Source organism: Mixophyes fleayi, chromosome 1, assembly GCF_038048845.1.
Source record: "Mixophyes fleayi isolate aMixFle1 chromosome 1, aMixFle1.hap1, whole genome shotgun sequence".
Lineage (NCBI taxonomy): Eukaryota > Metazoa > Chordata > Amphibia > Anura > Limnodynastidae > Mixophyes > Mixophyes fleayi.
In genome coordinates this window covers 308376286-308401804 of record NC_134402.1, presented here as the reverse complement: position 1 = coordinate 308401804, position 25519 = coordinate 308376286, and the positions used below count along the sequence as shown (strand labels likewise).

Sequence of the window (25519 nt, the reverse complement as noted above, 5' to 3'; positions counted from 1 at the left end):
CCCCTGGTATTTTACATCCCCTATATATCTCTTAAAAAATATAACCTGTGCAAGATAGAGAAATCCAAATTCCAGATGAAACCAATGTAATGCAGAACCATGAAAATGACTTGGACATAGAGGAGTAAACTACCTCTGGTCTTGGCATCATGCGGTTTTACAAATTTATTTGACAGAAGAAAAGAATAAAATAATTGTTATGCTTCTATTGTTTGCTTGATCCTTAATAATAAATAGCCGGCCAAAAAGTAGGAAGCTAGAAAGAAGGAACATTGTATTCAGTAAAAGCAGCAGCAGAGCACACGAGTCAATAAATTCGAACCATCTAAGGGTGGAAAATCCCCTTTAACTGTCAGCTCGTAAGACTATCTGCTGGGCTTATCAATACTTTAGTTTTACATTTTCTGAGGTGCCTTTAACCAAAATAATTGTAAGAATAATTTTTTTCACCATTTAAATTGGATAAAGTCTTCATCACTTGAATGAGAACTAGTTTTTCACTTGATCCATGCATTGAACTTATTTGTATACATATTGTATTGAAATTGCACAACTTTTTACATAATAAATACAGGAAAAAATCACTCATGTCTTAGCCCCTGCAGTATTTTGACATGATATCCCACAATGTGATTTTTTTTTTTATTTTTTTTTTTAAAGTGGTGGGGGTTTTTTTTTTTCTTCTGCAGTTGAATGGTTCAATGAATGATTTTCACTTTCACAGGGTCACCTAAGTTGGGCAGGAAACTATTAAGTCTAAATTTATTGTCCTACCTAAATAACATAGCAGCTGACTTAACGCCATCCCACTTGTGCTCTGTAAACTGCTGTTTTTCACCAGAAGCGTGGAGGGTTTTGTCTTGTTATACCTGCAGGTTTTGTTTACTTTTTCTGCTTTTTTTTCCCCCCCTCACCCTTTTTGCTTATAATTTATTCTCAATTATTATTAATTTGTAATTGTCTAACAAGTTCTCTTTCTCCCTGGGGTGCCGTATTGCCTCCATCCCTTTCTTCCTTTGTCTCTACCCTTTGTCCTCTTCCTTAGAGTACAACACCACCAAGAACTTTCAAGAGGAAGATCTCTGTTATATGTAAGTACGGGTCATCTGCTTTACTACCAGTCTTTGGGTGGGATAAATTATGTGTCTTGCTCTTAATAGGGTTTCTGACTATAGATTTCTTGTAAGTCTGTTTAGAAGAGCCATTAGCTTTTTCAACACCTTTATCTGCCTTTCCACATAGAGGCATGTTTTTTTATTTATCTATGTGACACTAAACCTTCATCATTTTAATACGCTGTAATAGGTGTCGCAAGGTTTCCATGAGTCAGTCCCACATACAAGTTGCTACTTGGATCTAAAAGTAAACTGCCCCAATAGCAGCACAGTATGAAAGACTTAATCCACTATTTACATATCATTCTTTTGCAATAAAAAATATATCTTGGCATAGAATCTTCTCTGTGGTCAGTAAATAGTCGTGTCTCCCACTTGGAGAGAGATCATTTTGGCAAGCCCTAGTCAGTAAGGGGTAGTATGGTAAGACTAACTGGTAAATCTGTATTTGGAAGCAATTTATCACTCGCACGCATAGATTCCCCTCGCATGAAGTTTAGCGTTAAAAGTTTTCATTTCTGGTATCACTGGTTTGCAGGTGGTTGCTGCTGTTCTCTGTATGGAATTCTAATAGAATTATGGAAACGGGGATTCTTGCGATGTCCTGTGTGCAAGGCATATATATGACTTCTAAGCCACAAACAATAGCAAATTTCTCATCTAACGAAGACATATAATTATTACCGTAGATTTGTAAGCCGCCACAGTGCTCCGTACAGTATTGAAAACAGTACATGCATAAAACAGGGATATGCAAAGACAAACTAATTGCAGATGTGAAAACAAAGTGTATGATGGACCATGCTCATTAGAGAGCTTACATTCTATGTGGAAGAGGGCACAGCTGAAATAAGAGAATCAAATGTGGCAAAGTGGAGATTGGGGCAGTTGACACTGTGCATTATTTTGAATAGTGTTATCGGGGTTAAGGTCACCTCTAAAAAGACATGGGTTTTCAAAGAGCATCTAAAGATTTGAAGCCTGTGGAAAAGTCTTGAGTGGTAGGGAATTCCATAAGTGTGGAGCAGCACGGGAGAATTCTTGTAGGCGGCAGTGAGAGGTGGTTACCAGAGACGAGACAAAGCTCAGGTCAGAGGTAGATATGAGGGCTGGATGGAGAGTATTTTGATTTGAGATGTATGCAGGGGTAGTGTTGTTAAAGGCTTTGTAGGTAAGGGTGAGTAATTTTGAATTTGATTCTGGAGCACACATGGAGCCAGTGTAGGGAATTTGCAGAGTGGTGCAGCAGATGTGGAGCGGTGAGACAGGAAGATCAGTCTTGCAGCATTTAGGATGGATTGAAGTGTGACTATATGGGTGTCAGGAATGCCAGATAGCAGGGGGTTGTAATAGTCAAGACAGGAGATGAGAGAATGGATAAGAGTTCTGAAAGCATGTTGAGTAAGAAAAGGGCATATTCTGGCAATGTTTTTAAGGTGGAGTTGACAGGACTGGGAGAGAATCTGCATGTGAGGAATAAAGCAGAGGGTGGAGTCAAGTGTGACACCAAGGTAGGAGGCTTGAGAGACTGAGGAAATTGTGGTGTTATTGAAAGTAAGGGAGATTTGAGGGGAGGTGGTAACTCTGGCAGGAGGGGAAGATAATGCGCTCTGTTCTGGACATATGTCGGAGATGTTATATTTAAGCATTTGTTTTCATCTGCTTTGAGTTTTATAATGTAAAACACTGAAATAATGGTGCATCGATTTGAGCCACAGAAGGTAAAGGTTAAAGTGGTTTGTAAACCGTTCCCAGTGGTCTTCTGTAATGCATACTTTACAGGTCATTTTAAGCAGTTGCACCAAGAAAATCTGGAAACCACTCTTGAGGTAAAGAGCACAACTACAGTGTTCAAAACCATTGATCTAATTAATTATTGGGGTTTGTAATGTTCATATTGTCTTTCCTGCAAGCGGCTACAAAATGTTCCAGTCAGCCTGTCCCAGCTTCTACCACAAACAGTGACAACGAGGGAGCTCATCCCGCACGACGCAGGCGCTGGGGGTCCAGCACTGCAACCACTCAGAAAAAACCCTCAATTAGTATCTCTACAGAGTCCTTGAAGGTATGATTTTATATTGGTTTGTCTGCTCATAATGCAAACCTAAAACATTTTGTTTTTAATCTGGAAAGGACATGGATTGCTTAGGATCAAATCTTCAATATATCAATTTGCAGCTGTCTCATAGTCCTCTTACTTTTGTGTTTGTCAGAATCTGTGTAATTTTGTATCTATTATGTGCATCGCTATTATATACTACCCTCAATGTATTGATCATAGTAATGGTGTTTAGTCACGCCTATTCTCCATGTCTTATTGCACAGGATTTTACGATTAACACCTGTGATAGATGTAGATCTGTTTGTATGGAATAATAACTTACAATCCTTCCCTCAGAGTCTGATCCCCGAGATCAAAGAAATCAAGCAGGAGGCAGTGGTGGATCTTCATGCTGAAGACGCACATATTTCTGAAGATGATGGTGAACGTAATGGAGAGGACAACTCCCATGATAAAGGGCTGAAAATATGCAGAACAGTCACACAGGTATTTATGGTTTGTGCAAATCTCGGAAAATCGTGTTACATTCTGCCTCTAAGGTTCCATCAGACCCATGAGCTTCATATTGTGCTATTCCTGCATTACAGGTAGTGCCTGCTGAGGTTCAAGAAAATGGGCAAGAGGAGGAGGAAGATGAGGAGGAGGAGGAAGACGATAAGCAGTCTGAAGAAACTACTGCTCCCACAGATCTTGCTTCTGTGGAGACAGAGGCACCACCTCCAAGTGAGCAAGAAGTAAAAAAGCCTTTATCAGAAAGCCCAGCACAAGCGGAGGTCAGAGGTAAGTAACTAGAAGTGTATAGAAGGCTATATGGTATTGTCATCCGTTTGGCTTATTGCATTTCTAACACTTCACCTTTCTCTCCGGCAGTTACGTTAGGGGATACACTATTGAGGCGATCAGTTAGTCAACAAAAGACTGGTGTTTCCATTACAATTGATGACCCAGTGCGCACTGCATCTCAGCAACCCTCCCCCCCTCGAAGAAAACCCAGCTGTATAGTACACATCTGCAACCTGGTGAGTTTATAGATCTTTTCTGTTTGATACCAACTGCAGACTGAAATAGTTATGTGCATGGAAAAGTGTTCTATATACAGCATATCACATACCAAGATTACATGTAACATTTTAGCTGTAACTTTTGTTGTGAAGATGCGTTTTTTGTTTGTTTTGTTTTATATATGAAATGGCCAGAAGGGAGCTCTGTAAATCTCACTTCAATACTGTAGATGGTGTATATTTGGTGCTGTGTTTGAACCATTGACTTGATTTTATTTTCCATTTTGTTGAGTTATTAGTCTCAAGTTTTAGATGTTTTTCTGCCACAGGTCCGACCTTTCACCTTGGGACAGCTGAAGGAGTTACTGTCACGCACTGGTACTATAGTGGAAGAAAACTTTTGGATAGATAAGATTAAATCCCATTGTTATGTCACGGTAAGATTACTGTTTATTCTTGGCTTATTTACAATCTCTTCTACTCCTATAACTTTTTTTGTTTTGTTTGTTTGGTGAAAGTAACAGGTGAATTGTGACGTGACAATTTTAGAAACCAGTCTTTCTTGAGTTGAAATTTATCTGACTAAATGATTTTTGTGCTTTTTGATAAATAATTCCCTTCATCCACCTCCCCCCCCCCCCCCCATCTTTTATCCCTTCTAACCTATGTAATGGTTGTAATGGATAGTTGCTTTTATATTAAGTTGATATAGGTCTATCACAGGGATTTAGGGTTTGAACCCCATACAACTACACGACTAGCACTTTCAGCCTTATCTCTTTGCTGTTTTTTGCAACAAAAGTGGTCAGCCAGTGGAGGTATTTAGATAGATACCGATTACTTATTTGAATTTATTAAATTATTTACTAAACATTCAAAAGAGAAGAAAATCTCCTGCGTCCTACTGTTTGGGCAGATATACATAGGTATGCTGTAAGTATTTCAGTACATCAAAAGTAACAAGTTTAGCTGTGGATTATGGTTTGACTGAAATTAGTTATTTCCTAGCTAAATGTCCTGGGAAACAGTCTGTGTATCTGCACTAGTAGTGGGCAACAGGCGGCCCTCCAAGCTTTCATTTGCGGCCACCAGCTCCTTCTGGCTTTGTCGCCACGTTTGTTTGTTATAGCTTGTAACACTTGTTTAAATTGCCGGCTGATATCCTACTACAGATAGGTCTCTTTCTTTGATTTAAATTCATTTTGAGGGTTAGAGGCCGCACCGTGTGGACCCTGAAGTGTATGAGGTTGCCCATTGCTGATCCTACACAATGTCTTAAGAAATGTGGGCACTTGCAGTGTTTAGCAGGAATTTTTGTTTTTATTTCACTTTTATGATTCAACATAAAACAATAACGACTATGGAATAAAAACAGATACTATGAATTTTTTATGGAACATGGTGTTTTATCTTTTCTCCTGGAAGGCAGTGCACTGGGGAAAAAAACTTCCACTCCTCCCTTTTAACCCTATGCACCTCCTCTGCTGCCCTTACATACACTGATTTTCCTTTTTCTTTGTCTTAAGGTGGGAAGGGGGTTGTTAAGGTAGGGAGGTCAGAATGGAGACTGCACTCATTGCAGTGTGTTCATCGACCGCCATGGAGCGTATCATACGTGCGATGGGTCTATAGAGGTGCTTCCTGGATACTCCGCTTGATCGAAAGATAGAGGACCAATCTGACCTTGCACACATAGCAGACACTGGCTAATGGTAGAAGCTCTGGGAAATTCAGCATTCCATCCCTGTAACTGTCACATTAAAGCAGGTCTGTCAGTGCTGGACATTCTAGACTTCAAAGTCAGAGACCAATCGGTGCACTCACTTTTTAGAAAGTGATCCTGTTGCTTAGCTTTTCTCCCTGACAGGGAGTTAGTTTGGGGTTATTGACTGATCCAGAAAACACTTTTTTACCTACTGGCATTTAGGTGTCCCCTTACACTTTTTTTTTCCTAGGGAAGTGTGGAATTGTGGGAATCCTCTCCAGTGGCAGAACCTTGCTGATCCTGTTTCTCAAACAATGTTTTATTCAAACCATGCTATGGGATCTTTTCCACATGTCTATTAATAGGGTTCGGAAGTCTTACCTGATCTGAGAGTTCTCATGGCTCGTGTTTGCTTCTTTTGCTACAGAGGAGGCTGGAAAAACGGTCTGGCTCTGTTGGTCTAGGTTTTTCCTGTCTTGTATATTTAGCACCATCTGATGCTGCTTCAATATCTTAGTGCTTTTACAAAAAGTGGTCCATATTGGAACACCTTTTTCCATCAACCAGGACTTGGTTATGCTGTGCTTGTGTGCTCACCTTCTCAAAAGTAGTTCTTCATTCATTTGGTATGTTATTTTATATTTGGGTTCTACATGCCCATGACTTCTGTTGCATGGATTATTATTATTTGTATTTGTTGAGGACTTTAGCAAGGGATATGGTACCCCCTCTATTTTAGAAGGTACCAAATCAGTACAGGACTCTGGCAGGCCTGTTTTGTGGTAGGTACCAGTGCCATATGGGCAAATAGTGTAAGACGCTGAATAGATTGTTTCCAAGTTTTACAAATTGAATGTTCTGAGGATCTTTGGTTAGGTTTCTCCATGCTGCTGTTTACTGTTACAAATGTTATCTTCCCATCATGGTGACCTTGGACATCCTATCTTGTTTTTAATGTTAAATCCCTTTCTCCAAGACTGTAGTGAGGCCCAGACCAATCCATCCAGGTTTTCACTGTCTATTCTACTCTGTTCCTTCTACCCTACCACCATTTGTGACTCACTACAGCCTCTGAGAAAGAGATTCAACTGTAACTAGTAAAATACCCTTCTATTACTCCCCTCCCTTTCTTTTTTCCTTATTTCATCCCTCTCCAAACACTTATTTTTTCTAACTAACCTATCTCCATCAATAAGCATGTAATTGCAAACACTTTGGCAATTAAGACTGGAGCCTTAGAGGCTTGCAGTGATTTTCAGTATAGTTATTAAAGAAATTTTACTCTTTAATTTTGCTTTTCAGAAAATTACTATTTTGCAATAATTCACTGTAGTTAATTTATGGGCTGTCTTTAATTTGTATGGTCTCATTTTCCAAAATTTAATTTTAGCATTTGTTGGTATATGTTCCTCAGTGTCTCAACTTATTACCTTTTTTGTGGGGGGTTTTCCCCTTCTAATTTTCTTTCTCTTGCTACACATAGTATTCTACATTAGAAGAAGCTGTTTCTACCCGGAATTCTCTGCATGGAGTGAAATGGCCTCAGTCCAACCCAAAATTCCTATCTGCAGACTTTGCAGAGCAAGATGAGGTAAACCCTTTAGATCTTGCCTGTCCCTTTTCCATTTGTTGCTGTTTTCTCCACGTTGTATGGGTAATTGCATTGAACTTTTTTCCTTCTCTTTTTAGCTTGACTTCCACAGAGGTCTTCTTGCAGAACGTCCACCGGAACCTAAGCCAGAGGAGCCTCCCCACCCACATTCTCACCCACACATCGCTCCTTTACGCAGTGAACACAGGGAACATGAACGAGGCGTACGAGAACAGTGGGCAGAGAGGGAACGTGAAATGGAGAGAAGGGAACGCACTAGGTCTGAACGAGAATGGGATAGAGATAAAATTCGTGAGGGACCCAGGTCACGGTCCAGGGATAGGCGGCGTAAAGAGCATGCAAAGTCCAAAGAAAAAAAGAATGAAAAGAAAGGTATTTATGTTCTTCGGTCTCCCTGCTGTAGATGTTTTCCTTACTCTGGCTATTCCTGTATCTTGACTCGTTTCCTAAACCTCATTGATTGTATGTCTATATCATTTTTCCCTCCTCATCTTCTCACACATCCTTGTATGTACTGGTCTTCCGTGCCTTCATCTAGCCTTTTCCTTAATGTTGTTTCATCTGCCAATTACAGAGAAAGTACAGGAGGAACCTCCAGCTAAACTCCTGGATGATTTGTTCCACAAAACCAAAGCTGCACCTTGTATATACTGGCTGCCCCTTACAGATGACCAGGTATGAAAAGCGCCTTTCTGGTGAACCTTAGGTGGGGAGTAATGGCAAATGCGTTCATAAATATTAAGCAAAGATTACAATGTGATCCTCCTGCAGATTGTAAAAAAGGTCGCAGACAGGGAGGAGCGAGCAAAAGAACGAGAGAAACGGCGCAAGGAGCAGGAAGAGCAAGAGGAGGAAGAAAGAAAAGAGAGAGCTAAGGAAAGGGAAAAGGAGGTTGAAAGAAACAGAGACCGAACGCGTGAAGCTGAGAGAGAGAAAAGGAGAGAGCACAGCAGAGAACACCCGCGTGAGAGAGAACGTAGGGACCCCAAAAGACACAGTAGGAGCCGCAGCAGGAGTACACCAGTGAGAGATAGGGGAGGACGGCGTTGACCTTTCCCTGACTGGCCACTTAGCTGCTATGCCCCTTTCCAACACAGGAGGTGATAAAGGTTCATAACTCTGCAAGTGATTAGAGAAGCAATGCTCATCAGGCCCTTTCACAAGTAAATTGTTTAAAATAAAATAAACTCAGGCAAGGAGTTCTCACTTCCTTCTAAAGGATTAATGACGCTCTCTCCCTGTTGTCAAGATCCCATCCTTTTGGACTTTAAATATGTTTTCTTCATTCCTCTTCCGTTTTCTGAATTCTTTAATTTTAACGCCACAGTTTTCTGGATTATAATTCAGATAGTGGCCTGCTCATCATTGGACGCTCCTGAATAGTTTGTGCAATGAGTCCCCTCCCTCCATTAACCTTTCACCTGTCAAAATGGCAGAAAAATGGTTACTTTTTTTTTTTCACCAGAAGTTGCATCTACCCAACAGGGGGGAAAAAGATTATATATATAATATATATATATATATAATTTTTTTTTTTTTTTTTATTTACTTGGTGTTTTATTTTTTATTATAAATGAAGTGTATTATTGGAAAATAAAATTCTGCATTAGTTTTATATCTTTGATGTCTTGACTGACTGGGACTCTGTATACCCTGTAAAGTAGTTGGTTTATATACATTGCTGCACAACTAGACCTACCGTTTGTATGCTATACAGATCATGTGAGATGACAACTGAACTTACCAAGACATGCCCAATAAAGTAGAGATGTACGTTCTACTATTGGTTTGCTAAAAAGTCTAAAGCCTGAAAGAAAAACAATATCCTGGGATGTATTTCCAACAATATACATTCTTGCTTTTAAATGCAAATATGATCCATATTATGTACCAATATACCAAGAAAAACTGATCACAATTGTATTGTTGGATTGGGAATAAGTTAACATGTTAATGAAAATTTAGTTTCTATGAAGTGATGAATTATTTCTCCATCATACAAGAAGCATTACTGGAGTGACTGATGTACTGAATGGCCTATTCATTCACTAATCCACATCTCTGCTAAAACACTATTGAATTATATAAGTGAGCTTGTATGTTACAACCAAAATGAAAGTTCATGTGCTTTATATAGACCAGTTAGTTTTTAATACAATCTGGACTATATCAAATATAACATCTGAATATATATTATAAGGAGTAACTGATTGCAAAATGTTGTTCACTCTATAAAGTAATGAAAAATAGGTTGTGCAGGTCTTGGGTGTCAGTAAAATGTAGGGAAACTAAACATTAATTTGCACTGTTTTATATTGCACATGACACAAAGTATGGTTTAAGATTTTTTTATGTTAATTTGTGGGGCTGGAAGGTGCAGGGATTTTTTTGTTTTGGTTTTGTTTTTTTAAGTAAAAACATATTCACCTGTTTGCCAGAAATGCAACCAAAATATTACAGGAAAAGTCCTGCATCTGGAAATTCATATGTGGGTAAAAAAATACAAAGGGCAATTCTTTTCATTTTATATGCAACTATTATGTAGTCATTTCCATGTCTGAGCTGCTAGATACAGGACTTTTCAATGTATATTTTTATTTTGTATGGAAAAAGCTAATTTGGGAAATGTGTGGATGATGAATTTGGGGGAAAGTAATGCTTCAATACATTGAGTACATTTAAAATAGCAGCAGTTTGGATTTGCTGAGAAATACTGTGCTTAAGCATTGAGTTTTTGTACTGTAAACACTTGCCTAGAAAACATGATTTAAAAAATGTAAATATGCAATAAATGCTATTCCTTTCTTCCCACTGGATGTTGCATATTCTCTGCAAGTACTCGAAAAAAATAACAATTGCACCCCAAAAATTTAGTATATTGTTTTATTTATAATCTGCCAGCATATGTCATAGTGCTTTACAGTTAGAGCAACCCCCTTTGTCTGTCATGCCCAACTGGTGCTGCCAAGTAATGCAGGAGCTTACAATGAAGAGGTCCAGTCATTCTCTCTTCCGCTTTGCTGGGCATGGTGTGAGGAGATATTCAACTGCCCACTCATGGGTTTCAGCTGGGTACCTGTGAGAGGGGGCAAAGACATAAACTGCTCAACAAAATGACAGGGAATGTATTAATCAATTGCAATGTTGAATGAAAACTGTCAGGTCTCATGCCTAGTAAAGTGTGATCATGTTTATGTGGGGAAAGAACACCTGCTAATTGGCAGAAACTGCATCCTGACCAATAAATGTTAATGTGTATGATAAATATAGGGACATGCGCCTGTAGTTCATGTTACACTATCACCTCTCTCTCCCCCGTGGTTCATTAGGGCTTATAGTAGATATGCTGTACCTGGTTTTTGTTTGAGGGGGGGGTCTTGTGAAATAAGTGACCTTTTTTAATAGGTAAAATATATCCCATTACAAGTAAGTAGTTTAAGGTGTACAATTAATCAAAACGGACACATATTGGCGCTTACTTAATTATCCAGTTAAAAGTCCATCAGGATTACTATGCAGAAAATACACTCCACATGTACGGGTGGCCGCCTCACTCCCAAAAGCCGGGTGGTAAGTTCGGAAATGTCGGTATCATCATTGGTGCCCCCTGACACATGTGCATGTAAGGTGATACACCAGAGGTATTCCTTTCCAACAGCGATATCACCATAAAAAGCGGTCCACCAATCTGCAATCTGTTTACCATCTGTATCCAGGATTTTGGACATAGAGTTCTCAACGCGTTTTGTCTTTTAAACAAGGCTTGAGATATGCAAGTATATAATCAGAGATTGTTCTTATAGTGTGCAGCGCCATCTTGTGCATGCACACTCAAATCTGACACTTAATGCGCATGCGTCGGATCACAGACGATGCGAGGGTGTTTGTCATCATATATCATTGCATCTCGGCGTACATGCACAACTCGCGTATAATCGTGTGAGTTCACATTACAATAAAAACTCACATAGGTTCCACACAACTGGAAATCTAGCCGCCATTTTGCTTAATTGGCAAACACTGTATAGATAAACAGATATGGGCAAGTCAATAGAACTTAAATATATTAATCGGGCAGCTTTGCTAAAACATAATATTAGTTGCAAGCATCTTCTAACAAATATACACATGCATAAAATATGTAAAAGTACATACAAGTCAAATAAAATATTACCATTCATAAAAAAGGGGAATTATATACATTGTCTAAAATATACCATTCGTGAAAAAAAAGATTGTCATACATAAAATTTTAATTTCTTTTCTAAAAAAAAAAAAGGGGCAGTTTCATAGCCTTCATTCAGTCCCCTTGGTGCTAAAGTGCCAAGTTCACTTTTTTTGGTGCTCTCCACCCCTCTGGCCTAAAGTGACGTGTTTAATTGCCATATACAGTATCTAAACATTTTTTTCAGAATCATAACTCGGAACCCAAACAGATTACGTTTAACTCTCCACCTTGTGTTTTTATATTCCTGAATACAGAGTTTTAAAACTCGCTTAGTTTTACCCACATATTTCAGGACACATACCAGTAGATATATCACTGAGGTAGTTGTACAGTTCATTAAATCCTTCATCTAAAATGTCTTACTCCCATCATGATTGTAGAAGGTCTTCCTAGCTGGATTCGCATATTGGCACATAGTACGGTGACTACATCTAACGAAACCTTGAATATCCAAGAAAGTAGTACAGGTTTGGTTTCTCTCCTCACTTAAAGGTTAAGGAAAGGAAATATAATCGTGATAAAAGGGACTATGAACATAAAAAGGTTAAAATATGGTCACGATCCACCACTAATAAGAAATACCGACCAAATTATACCCCAAGAGGACTACTCTGCCTAGTAGCTCATGGGAAACTACCAAAAAGACAATTTAAGTCACTTAATTCCATACGAGAAAGTCAAGTATGTTTTGAACCTATGATCAAAAACAGGTTTTCGACACTAGAAGGAATTGTAGCGACAGTGAGGATTTTTTCTTATCCCCAGGCCTCGTACCCTGCAAAAAATTACTACACTGAAAACACACTATCAGAGAGAAGATAAGAGTAGCTTCCCCTCTACAACGTTGTCTTGTAGAAATCGAGACCCACACGTGGGAGCGCTAAGGTCCTACAAGAGGAGACACCTGTGAATAACAATCTACTAAGAAGCAATGGTATATTCAACCAAGTCATGTTCTATCTAAACCAGAAGTGTCTGTACTTAGTAAAGGTTTGTCATTTGCAAATGCAACAGAACCGAACAAATTTCAAGTTTATATTGATATTGAAAAATGAGTAAACTCACTTTGAAACAGCATTTTGCTAGGAGAGATCAAGCTGTAATATCTATTTATAAAAATAGTTTGAAATCTGGTTTAAAACTACTCTCGAAATTTTACCCTCTTGAATCAAAAAGTAGTTATCTTGACATTTTCCAAGAATTAGTCACTCAGGATCTTTGTCAACAGGATTATAGAACTCATTCTAATTAGAATTTAACAAACCTAGAAGCACAGGCTCTTAACCTTCGAGACAATAAAAATGTAGTTATAAAACAGGCGGAAAAAGATGGCAGTGTAATGCTGCTTGTGACAGGATTGACCGTATATGCCACCCTGTCTGTTGTTGCTGGGAACCGGCTGGGCTTACTTTGCTACCGTTCCTTTTCTATATCCCAAATGCGCCCTGTCACTGCAGTAGGGGGGGTTTACAAATGCTGACACCACTGGACTCCTTTACCGGAATCCAGAACAGTGTTTCTTCTGAATAACTGACGCTGCGAGTGTACCTGGGCTGATACTCCTGACCTCTTCCTATGGATCAGGGTTGCTGTGGATGGATTCCCCCACTGACCTATCACTCTGGCCAGAGCTGCTGGGTAGCGGACAGCAGTGGTACTGGATTCTGGGTCCAAACCTCAGAAACAGTTGGGAACAGATTAGATTTTGGGTCTAATCTGTAGGTCACAGGGATAGAGAAGTTTCCAAGCAGGTTTTTGAAGCAGGTGGTGTTTATTTGCTCACCCTGGTTAAAAGGTACCGGGGAGCAGGTCAGATGGAACTTGAACAATTTTCAATACAAGACGGTGCTTTTTATACAGATTTGAACACAACCTCACAGGGTAAGCCAGCCCACTGAGGTCTGAGCTATTTTTAGTATCAGGATGCAATTTGTTTACCAAAACATGGATTTACATGCAATGCAAAGCTAACAATATTTACACTTATCTGTGATATCCTAAAACTTGCTGTGATTTCCTGCATCTTATTTTGGGCACAGGAAATCTAACAGTAGTCTAATTAAACCTTCCTGTGCCTTCAGGTGCTGAACCCTCACACATCAAAAGGTCTAATTAACATGGGATTAACATGGTTACTTTCTTCAGATAGTTGTAGAATACACATTTCTTCCACTTGAGAGTTCCCAAAGAACATTACACAATCGCAAACAAGTCATTTCTCTGCCAAAATACACAAAAGCCTTCATCAACCAAGGCTTATTGTATCAGATATATACCTTAAGAAATAATGCATTTCCTCTAGCGAAGTTACAAACCCAAACAATGACACTTCAATACAAAACACATCCCAATATAACATGATAAGTGCATTTCTAATTATACATTGGTGCCTGCACCTCTGATTGAAATACATTTCTACATGACCCAGCCACAAATAAGTTATTTATAAGTGATCCAGTCACACTCCTCAATAGAGCAGACCATGTCCAAGAAGGCAAAAGACTTTTAGGTGATAAATCCTCCTATATTGTACTACGTGGGGATCCAACGAATGAATATGTTTCTTTGTTGAGGGAAATGCTGTTGAGAGGTCTGTATAGGAATATTATTTCAAAAGATGAATATCAGTACCTAATGGTAATTAATCCTACCATTCTAATTTTCTATTTTTTACCTAAAATACATAAAAATCTTACTAACCCCCCCGGTAGACCAATTATAGTTGGGATTGAGTCCCTCACCTCACATCTCTCCAAATATGTGGATGTATTTCTTAGGAAGTATGTGGTAGGTTTGACTTCTTATTTAAAAGATACGACTAGGGCGCTACATTTATTTAATGGACATCTGATTATTTGTGGGTTACTATTGCTATGGGTACTATATTCACACCCAGTTTTGCAAAGTTGTTAATGGGACACTGGGAACAAAAATATGTATTGGATCAGAATAAGTTTTCAGAGAATATCTTCATATATAAGAGATATATAGATGAAATATTGATGGTATGGAGGGGTGATGCTAACTCATGGCAACAATTTCTGCTGTATATAGATAATAATGAGTTTAGTCTAAAATTCACAGCAACATCTAGTTATCAACAAGTTGAATATCTTGATTTGGTATTGATTGGTACAGGAGATGTAGTATCTACAAGGAACAATGTCAAAACGATAGATGCTAATAATTATTTGTACTTTACAAGTAGCCAAATGAAGAAATGGAAAAATAATATTCCAGTCTGACAGTTTTCTCGCATTAAATACAATTGTAGTGAGAATGAACACTGTCAGGAACAGCTGACACTATACTCGAATAGATTTAGGGACAGAGATTAATCCCAATAGATTAATTGAAGGTGCCATTGAAAAAATAGGAAATACAGATAGAGAGGATTTAGTTAAATATTCTATTAAAGAAAGTAAAAGAGAAGAAACTGTCTTTATCACCCAGTTCAACTGTGAAGATAATAAGATTAGAGCAGTTATATCTAAGCATTGGGACATCCTAAAGATAGACCCTATTCTGACAAGTATTCTACCTGAAAAACCTGTTGTGCTTTTTCAGAAAAATTGTAATCTCAAGGATACCTTAGCTCCTAGCCTGCTGAGTGATGAGAGAAACTAGTACTACTTTCTTGGATGTTTAAGGTTTTGTTAGATGTGGCCACCGTAATATGTGCCAATATGCGAACCCAGCTAGGAAGACCATCTACAATCATGATGGGAGTAAAAAATTTGAGACTAAGGGCTAGATTTACTAAGCTGCGGGTTTGAAAAAGTGGGGATGTTGCCTATAGCAACCTATCAGATTCTAGCTTTCATTTATTTAGTACCTTCTACAAAATGACAGCTAGCATCTGATTGGTTGCCATAGGCAACATCCCCACTTTTTCAAACCCGCAGCTTAGTAAATCTAGCCCTAAGGGTTTCTTGAACTGTACAACTACCTCAGTGGTATATCTACTGGTATGTGTATGTGGCCTGAAGTATGTGGGTAAAACTAAGTGAGTGTTAAAACTCCGAATTCAGGAACACATCAGGAATATTAAACACAAGGTGGAAAGTTATACAGTATCTAAACATTGTTTCGGAAGCATAACTCGGACTCCAAACAGATTACGTTCAAGGCAATTGAAAACTTCACTTTAGGCACAAGGGGTGGAGATCTCCAAAAAAAAGTTGGCACAAAGGGAGATGTATTGGATTTTTGAACTTGGCACTTTAGTCCCATGGGGGCTGAATGAAGGCTATGAAATTGCCCCTTTTTTATAAAAGATTTTTTATTTTATTTTATGATTGACAATTTCTATTTTATGCATGACAATCTCTTTTTTATGAATGGTATATTTTAGACGATGTATATAATTCCCCTTTTTTATGAATGGTAATATTTTATTTGATATGTATGTACTTTTAGATATTTTATATTTATAATTGTGTCTATTGAATATATGTATTTGTATATGTGTATATTTGTGTTAAAATATTAGTTGCAAGCATGTTATATGGTTTAGCAAAGCCGCACGATTAATATGTTTTTAAGTTCTATTGACTTGTCCATATCTGTTTATCTATACAGTGTTTGCCAATAAGTAAAATGGCAGCTAGAGGATTTTCGGTTGTGTGGAAGCTATGTGAGTTTTTATTGTAATGTGAACTCACACGATTATACGCAAGTTATGCATGTATGCTGAGAGATGCAAGGATATATGATGACAAACACCCTCGTATCTCCTGCGATCCGATGCATGCGCAATAAGTGTCAGATTTCGAGTGTGCATGCGCAAGATGGCGCTGCACACTATAAGAATGATCTCTGATTATATACTTACATATCTCCTGAAAAAGTCTTGTTTAAAAGAGAAACGCGTTGAGAACTCTATGCGGACTGTTTACCATCTGTATCCTGGTTTTTGGACAGATTGTGGGACCCCTTTTTATTGTGATATCACTGTTGGAAAGGAACACCTATGGTGTATCACCTTACATGCAGATAAGCTTATTTTATGTGCTATAATGTGAGTGCAATCTTATTGTGTTATTAAAGTGTAGTTTTTAAGAATATACTACACTATATGTGGCCTCTTTTGCTCTGTTTGCAAGTGCCAGGGGGACACCAATGATGATCCAGCAAGTTTTGAAAAATACAGATAAGCCTGTTTTATTATATGTTTGGTACACATAAACCCAAGTGAAGTGTGCTGTGTGGTGGTGGGATCCACATTGGTTATACTATACTACACTATTGTGCGGTTTCCTTCTTTTCCATGAGATGACAACATATATCCATGAGTGCATCAGACTGGACCTGCAAGATTGATCTGCTGATAGGTGCCTACACCTATATCCATCTGGTACACATATATAACTTTAACTTGGTGGAATTAATGTGTTTTAACCATACTACACTATCAGGTGCCTATCCCTTCTCCTTCTTTTCCAAGTTTAAGGTGTACCTTAAATTTCTTTGTTCTGTGAATATTTTATGAATAAAAACAAACTTTGGAAGTAAGTGGATACTGCCATAGATTGGTGTAATATAGGACATCTACATGCATACAAAAATCCATCTAGTGACCACATTATGGAACACTTACATTTACAAATATCTATTATACAAAACATTTCAGATCATGGATGTACAACATCTTATTAGTGGTAAGCTGCTTTTTTTTCTTAGTGTATAATAGTACCTTGTAGGACCAATGAATTTAGAAGCCACAATATGTCTCCCCACCTGAGGTTATGTGCAGCCTGTATCACTTCTTTGCTGCTGTTTATATACTTGTAAGTGAAGCTGATGTTTTCCACAGTTCCCTGAATGAACAAGACAAACATGTTTTATTACTACCCCCTGTAAGACAACCAGTCAATCTAGGTATTTTATTACCACTGTTAAATAATTTGGGGGGGGAAATGATTGTGCCTCTAGTCTGCTGTATTTGGAGAATAACATTACATATAAAGCAACAGTCACTTGTGCCAAACATTTCTTGAATTTGCATATGTTAATTTTCCTTCTATCCAATTCTAAACCTACAGTTCCCTCATACTTTTTGGTTTGTAACGGTTTCATAAAAGTCCAAATATATCCTCAATTGAAAATGTACAAATTCCTGACACCATAGAATGAACTTCTGTTTAGTGATGCATCTTAAAAAGAAATTCGACAGCTCTGGTGTCATTGTAAATGCTTGAATCACCAGTGCTACAGGGAGGACAAAACTCGTGTTAAAGCCAGAACCTCATTCTAAAGGATTTTGTCCCACCACTAGGAGCACAGGACCGGGAACTAGGATATTGAAAAGTTTTTATTTTCTGCCCTGTGTAGAACGAATATATTGGATTATACCTTTCAGCAGTGTGAGTGTAATATATGAGGTGTTTGCTTGTCTAAACTGTAAATGTATGGAAGCCTAACCCATACTTGCCAACCTTTGAGAAGACAAATTCCGGAGATCCCGGTCAGGGGGCGGGGCACAGGGAATTGTGTCATTTTGGCCCCGCCCCCACGGCAGCATCATTTTTGTCACGGGAGTCTCCCGGACATTCCGGGAGAGTTGGCAAGTATGGCCTAACCAAACTGCTTCCTGTGCAATCCTGGCCTGATCTGTACTCCAATTGGGCAGTTTCAACTGAGTAAATGGGTCCTTTCCACCCCCACCCATCCCTATATTGTTTGTTTTCTAATTATGCTTTCCTGTGGATGGCCTGTGCTGTCTTGGAAATGAGGAGGTTTTTGTTCATGTTGTCTTTTTAATTATTGTATAAGCAGGTTCATGTTCAGTTGGCTTACTTAGCCTAGTCCTTTAGCCTTTTTGCAAGAGGGTTCTACATTTTCAAGATTACAAGTCTTTCTGTGCACACTGACAGTTTATATTAGTGTATTGCGCAAACAAAGCTTCATGGTCCTTAGGCATTTAGCAGACTCTTCTCTAGTATTTTTGTGACTTGTTTAGTATGATTTATGTCTAACCCTAATTCACCATGTCCTATCTGGTGCCTTAAGACTTGGGATATCCTAAAAAAACGTATGCAAATCGTATGGAGAAAGTATAGGTTTAAGTCAGTAGTGGCCAGACATATGGATTCAGCGTTCTATTCCAAAGACCGGAAATAATTACATAATGTAATGTTTATTAGGTCAACTACACATTGAAATGTAAAATAACATAAAAACTACATTTTATCATAACTATAAAGGTGTTTTTCACGTGCCTTCCTATTGTGTTGCTTTGACATTGCAATAGCTAACTTACTGAAAGACAGTTCAAAATTACTTGAGCAACAAGTGAAGGCCATATTTTAAATGTTCATCGGTGAGAAGGCTTTGTATCTCGATTAAAACATTTTCATCTGGACGAACACAAAGGTGGATTGATCTAAAAAAAATCTGTCAAACAAAGAGCTATTGATCTCAAGCCTGGGTAATGTTCTTCATGGACTAAATTCCAGATTTTTTTTAATCAGAAACTCTTGCTTTCATAGGAATATCACATTGCAGCTTTAATATTTCTTCCTCTAAAAGTGATGGATTCATATGTAGAAATGTCTTCAGTGTCAGCATCAACAAATAGTTTGATAATTATGGTTTTCTACATATTTTTCTAAATTAGGGCATTTTCTAAACATTTATAAGCTGTGATTTTAGAAATTCCCATTTTGATTTGAAATCACTTTAGGAAGTAACTAATTGGGTAATGGTTTTATTCTTTCCCCGAAGTTCAAGTTTAAATGCATTGCAGGGAGCTGTTAAATCTGTCAAAAAAGCATTCCTGAGCAAAGATGCAAATGCAGTCAGAGCCTTTGAAATGTGACAAAGCAGCTGCTCTTGTCAAGGTAGACCTTTTCAGAGGCCACTCCACATTACTCATGCTTCTTTGCAAGAAGTTCTATTGCACTTTGCATTAGTGGTGTTAGCAGGATTGGAACATTCCTTCCATGTTTTCTTCAGATTTCAATCCTTCTGAAGTGCTGGCTGAGTTTCTCATGCTTGGAAACACTAGGGCAACATCTTCCTGGAGAAAATTTCTCTGCAATAAATGGTGGTTGACAGCATCTTGGAAAGAATTGATGCATGTTCTGTTTCGACCCCTTCAGAGTTTATAAGGCAGCCAATGAGATCAGCTCGTTTCCATCTTGTCTCAGATCTTATGACGTTGGGTGCATTTTCCACTATAACCGTGCAGCCCTTCATGATAACTCAGCCTTCAACAATGCTTGAAATAGTTTGCAAGCCATGACCATCCTTCAAGACCAGAGAGGAAGTCTTGAATATGCCGACACACACAGATTGGTCTGGAGTTTTTTTAGGAAAGTGTCTGAATGGACACTGCATCAGATTTTATGGCCTGTGTTTAAATCAAGGCTGCCGTCAGGTAGAGAATCATGTCTAGAAGAAGTCTCTGTTCTTTTTCTGCTTCCTGACAATGGTACATCACACTGCTGTCGCTGAACCACTATCCTCTGAAGGGTCTCTACTGCCCTTCAGGCTATAATAGGAGCCACCACCAACACCATTGAGAATATTCATATTTTGACCGCAGGGTTGTGTCATACCATATTGTTCCTACCTTACGTTTCGGCAGGAGAAGGCTGTGATAGTCTCTGATTCCGTTATGTGTAAAAAGAAGGGAAAGCTGCTTTTCTTCCGGTGCACTGTAGACACCAGAATTTCTATGACATGGGAGAGGATGCATAATGAAATGTGTGAATGAACCTGCAGTTCCATTGACAGCCAGTGGGGGATCCACACACTTTTTGTCTAAAAAAAGTGACTCGGTTGGACATGCCAGATTTTTGATCCTAGGTATATTAGCAAGTTTTACTGCACTGACTAGCTTAATCAGGTTTGTGGAGGCTTCATTTTGTGTCTCCACTACAGTTGAGGACCCCACAGTGTTGGTGTGTAAACAGGTCAATGTCTCTACAAGTATATGTATGTGTGTGTGTGTGTGTGTGTGTGTGTGTGTGTGTGTGTGTGTATTATATTATACACACACACACACACACACACACACACACCCTGCAAGGTCAAATTCAATCTCTTTTAATCAGTTCCGACCAATTGTCTCATATATCATGAGGAGTAACTCAGTAAATTGCATAATGGTTTAAATAATGTGTATTACAAAAAAGCATGCATGTTATCCAAGGGGGTTTTCAGTAAACTTAAAGTTGTGCTCACCTCTTTATATATAATATAAAGTGTGGGAGTTTGAGATTAATCACCATAAAGTGCAGCTGACATCTACACATTGTAGGTAGCCATTCTCTATTGTAGTCCATTCATACATGAGGAGACTGTGACATCACTAAGACAATTTACGAACAAATAATTACAAGCACTGGTGCTTAGAGGTTGCATTCTCACTGTATGTAGGTGCACTTTATAATTATTTGGGGAACTTCACTTGCTGCCAAAAACTGCTGATTGTTGTAGAATTCTTGATAATAAGTAACACTATAAAGACACCCATCATAGAGAAGATACCTTTAATTAAGAGAAATGTGAAAGTCTTTATGGAGCACATGGCTTTGGATTGAATAGTGAACAATTATAACATGCAGAGTGGCTTAAGGAAGCCACTAACACTACAACCATAAAAAACATGAAGAAAAACATGCCATTACACTCCCACAATCTCTACAAACTGTATGTCATACATGATTTATAACCCCTATATATATTTAATATTAAAGGATAAAACACATAGTCCGTCTAATGAGGGCTACATGGACTTACTTCCACCACTCCTCTATCCTATTATGTAGAGGTTGGAGAGGAGGATAAGACTCATCATCCAGTGTTGCACACATTTTAACACAACATTTACAAGTACATGTTTCATCCACAATTGTATATACCTTATCTACCACACAACAACATCAGATTTCTTAAATTCTCTGCATTGGTACCGAAATCTACCTTTGTTCACCTCCCCACCAGAGGAGATGTACAGACCAGACCCTAGAGGCTTTCTCGTTCCCTCAAAATATCAACTTCTCACCAGTATGGAAAATATTTAATAACATTGGAGAAATTAAAACATTTCCCCAAGTTTGAGGCAAACGGCCTCAAACAGGTTATGTGCCATGGTCAGCAACGGAACTTATATACATACTTAAAGGGCTTGAAGAACTAGAGCAGTGGGTGGAGGAAATGGAAGCTATATTTGGGTTCTACAACCCTAGTTGGAGAGACCTTAATCAACTGCTGAGAGCAGCACTCCTTGCAGAGACTATAGAAATATTGTATAGCAAAGCAAATTGTCCCATATCAAATCCCATATCAAATACAGAAAGAGAAAAATTGTCTGCCTGCAGATACAAGCTCTAGTAAAATAAAATTTTCAGTCGTCCAGAGAGTGGGGCATCTAGGATGGCTGTGTTTTAAATCAATTCTCAAATCTAACTGACTATCTCTAGCTCATGATGCAACCTCCATAATTACTACTGGATTGGAGGAGATCAGTATCCAACCCACCTCTAACTACAAGTTTTGGCTGTCAGGGCACTACTTACCGGTTGGAATCACTGACGACGGTGTGGACACTTAGGTCTATCGGTGCAGAGGTGAGAGAGAAAGAAGACACAAAGAGAATAGAAAGGAGCAAGGAGAGAGGAAAAGTAAGAATGACAGAGAAGCCCACCATTACTGTTCCAGTGCCAGGGTCACATGCACCGTATTTAGATGAGATTGAGAAGGGTGGAGAAGGAACAGTAATGGAGGTATTCCCTGTTTAGTGTGAGCTAATGGTGGGGCTGGTGGCCTGCACTTGCAATTTGATGCCTTTTGTAACTTTCAGCATATTTCTAGGTGTATTTTAACCACTACAATGATGTGAGTGGATGGTTCTGCTGATGTAGACAGGTCCTAGCAAAATGAGTGTAATTACTCAGTGTTGAATAGTCTATATTCAGTGAGTTTGCCAGAAAAGACATTTAATAATGACCACATATTAAATACACATGCTGCAGGGCTGTTACTTCAGATGCCAAACACATGCCGGTATAGCATTGCATACATACAGCATGTGTATTTCATGAGTTGCCGGTATTAGAGGAGAATTCCACCTGTGGGTATCTTCCAACAAAAAATACCCACAAACTTCATAAAATTATCTTCCATAGACTTCCATAGTGACCACATATTAATTAAGTCCAGATGACCTCTGTATCCCACATATTTAATTACTGAATTATTTAGTTAACAATGTTTTAATATCTAATAGTCAGTTGGAGGACTTAAATCTTTAAGCAATGGCGTAGAGGTAATGGTGGCTCCAGTGGAGGGACCCTTCTATGATCCAGGGCATGGCATGTCTTGATGGAGCCTCTTCCATATTTTTCTTCATGACAAATAAGGTTTAATAATATACCAGAAAAAATCAAATGGATAGTTGTTTCTGGAAAGTAACCCATACCTGGTGGTGATGTGGTAGTATCTTTATGGAAGAGCTCTTCGCGTAGTCTCTCTTTCTTTCAATCGACTGAGAATCACTATTGCTACTTTCCCATTCAGTGCTGGAATTTGAGGTGGTCTCCGAACAGGCCCCACAGCCCACACACTGCTCTTCAGAGCTATATTCAACAGCAATGTCAGCTGGAGGAGGGAATGAGTATAAACTGAATGCGATTATGGTAGATCAGTGGTTTTACAGCCCATCCTCATAGCTCCAGCACAAATTGTCACAGGTTTAACAATAAGTAATACATGTAATAACTGTGGCCTTGAGAGGGGATTTGTAAAATAAGTGCTGGAAATAGCAAGACAGGTTTGAAACCCACTGATGGAGTATTTCCCCTCTCCTTTTAACAAAATTCTGGTGCAATACTGTAATGGTCTTAAAATAGACTTGAGTTCTTGAAAAAAAGGACCACTAGAAAAACATGCAATAATGGGAAATAAATAAGTTTAACTCTAGTTGAGGCTTGTGATTTTACATGATTAGAGTGGCAAGAGCAGTCTTATTAGCTAATTGAAAATAAAGTACTGACTCGCAACCTGTATGACTGTTAATTTAAAGCGGCAAAGTCGGGCTAAATCTTTAAACACTTATCCTGCGGGGTCCCAACATTGCCTCTTTAAATTAACATTCATAGAGGTCGCAATGACGTCAAACTGTACTGCCTAAGAGCTGTCCATTCGGAATAAGTTGCTGTCACAATGGTGGTCCAATCGGAGATCTGCAGCGTCGGTTTTAGGTAAGTCTGTTTATATTGAAATCTGTCTTTGCTAAATTCAGATTTTATTTGTAGGTCTCCTTGGTGTTGGAATTGTGGTAATCATTAGAACGATGACCACCGATCTGGAGGGATCCTATCTCACATTTATAAAGTAATACACTCTCTGTAACGATTATGTAGTATATCCAATGACTGATTGTTATTTTCTGTTGAATTCATGTATGACAATGTGAATTTTTTATGTAACCTCTCAAAGTATGCTTTGCTGACTGACCTAAGTTACTTGTTCAAGAGTCTTTTGAAATTAGCCAGGCCCCAGGATAGATAAGCATATTGGAGTAGTTTAAAGCCCCAAAGTAGTAAACCATCTAGCCACTCAAGCAGAGCAGATGTGAGAGATCCTCTGAGGTGCCAGCATATATCTTAGTGTCAGATAATTTACTTTGAAAGCGCTGTGTCATTTTGGGAATCAATCTGACGTAACTGAAAATGTAATTCCTAAGGTGAAGAGCCATGTGAGAAGGGTTTAAAATATTCTGCTGTAGACATTACAGTGTTCATTTTCTTTGAGGGGACCTATGTCTAGGTCAGAAATGTGCTATCTTCTCATTGTGTACTCCTCATTTGCCATTTCTTAACTAGTAAGTTAGTGATTCTGGTTTTATTTCCTATTATTTTTCTGAAACTTATTTGTGCAGCTTATCTTGTATGTCTTGTTATTAGCTGTTTTGTAATTAAGCCTTGGAAATATTTTTCGGATTAAAATAAATTGAATCTAGCATATACTCCGTGATTCTTTGTGAACTTACAAAGCCAAGTAAGGCTCATGCTACAGGTACATGTGTATGTGATTTAAGTGTGAAACATTAATAAGTGGTTTTGGTGAATGTAAGGACGCCATAGTAAATCCTTTGTGGTGGCTGAAAAGGTGTATTCATTGGTAAGTGACTAAGGTGACTCTAGTCTCGCCCAGCTGTTCATATTGCAGTATCTGAGACAGGCTGGGCATTCGTGACACTCTCTATCCTCATTTTGCCCCCTATCCGCAAAGAGGCATTCTAGGGAGGCATTTGTCATTTCATGTAGCTGCTAGACAGCATATAGAATCAGAAAGCAACTCAACCATAATATACATCATATAGGTGACCCGGGTCACCATCTAGTGCACCAACGATAGACTTTGATATAAATAGTGATATATATATATATATATATATATATATATAGAGGGAGAGAGAGAGAGAGAGAGAGGGGCATATGCTAGCATATCACAAATTTATAATAAGCAATAACTGTATTGTCTTTTGTTAGTCAGAGTGTGTGCGATGACCATGAGTGACGCCAAAAATAGAAATGAGTGACAATTTTCATTGTTCCTGTCATTGTGTTGTTCATGCTGAATTTACCTCACCTTATCCATTACTGATTTAAACCGTTTGATCATACCCAATTACCATCCCGTCACCCTGTAATAAAAAATCTCCAATGTATTTCAATATTCCGGTATATGAGCCAAATTATTGGCAGAGATTTTGTGGTCAAATACAAGGGGATTCCCTAGTCGACCCCTCATGGAACGATTAGTATTCCGCATCCCATCCCAGT

General features: G+C 38.5%; 1 protein-coding gene across 2 annotated transcripts in view; it reads left to right on the top strand.

Annotated features, from left to right (window-relative positions):
* ACIN1 (apoptotic chromatin condensation inducer 1) overlaps positions 1-9273 on the top strand; it is a 59284-nt gene extending 50011 nt beyond the window's left edge. For both annotated transcript variants that reach the window (XM_075211394.1, XM_075211399.1), the window contains 10 exons: positions 1046-1091; positions 3029-3180; positions 3514-3663; positions 3765-3957; positions 4048-4196; positions 4508-4615; positions 7367-7474; positions 7573-7867; positions 8070-8170; positions 8267-9273. In XM_075211394.1, coding sequence (XP_075067495.1) covers positions 1046-1091; positions 3029-3180; positions 3514-3663; positions 3765-3957; positions 4048-4196; positions 4508-4615; positions 7367-7474; positions 7573-7867; positions 8070-8170; positions 8267-8545 — 1581 coding nt within the window. In that variant the 3' untranslated portion in view covers positions 8546-9273. The remainder of the gene's footprint in view (positions 1-1045; positions 1092-3028; positions 3181-3513; positions 3664-3764; positions 3958-4047; positions 4197-4507; positions 4616-7366; positions 7475-7572; positions 7868-8069; positions 8171-8266) is intronic.
* Positions 9274-25519: the final 16246 nt, after the last annotated feature.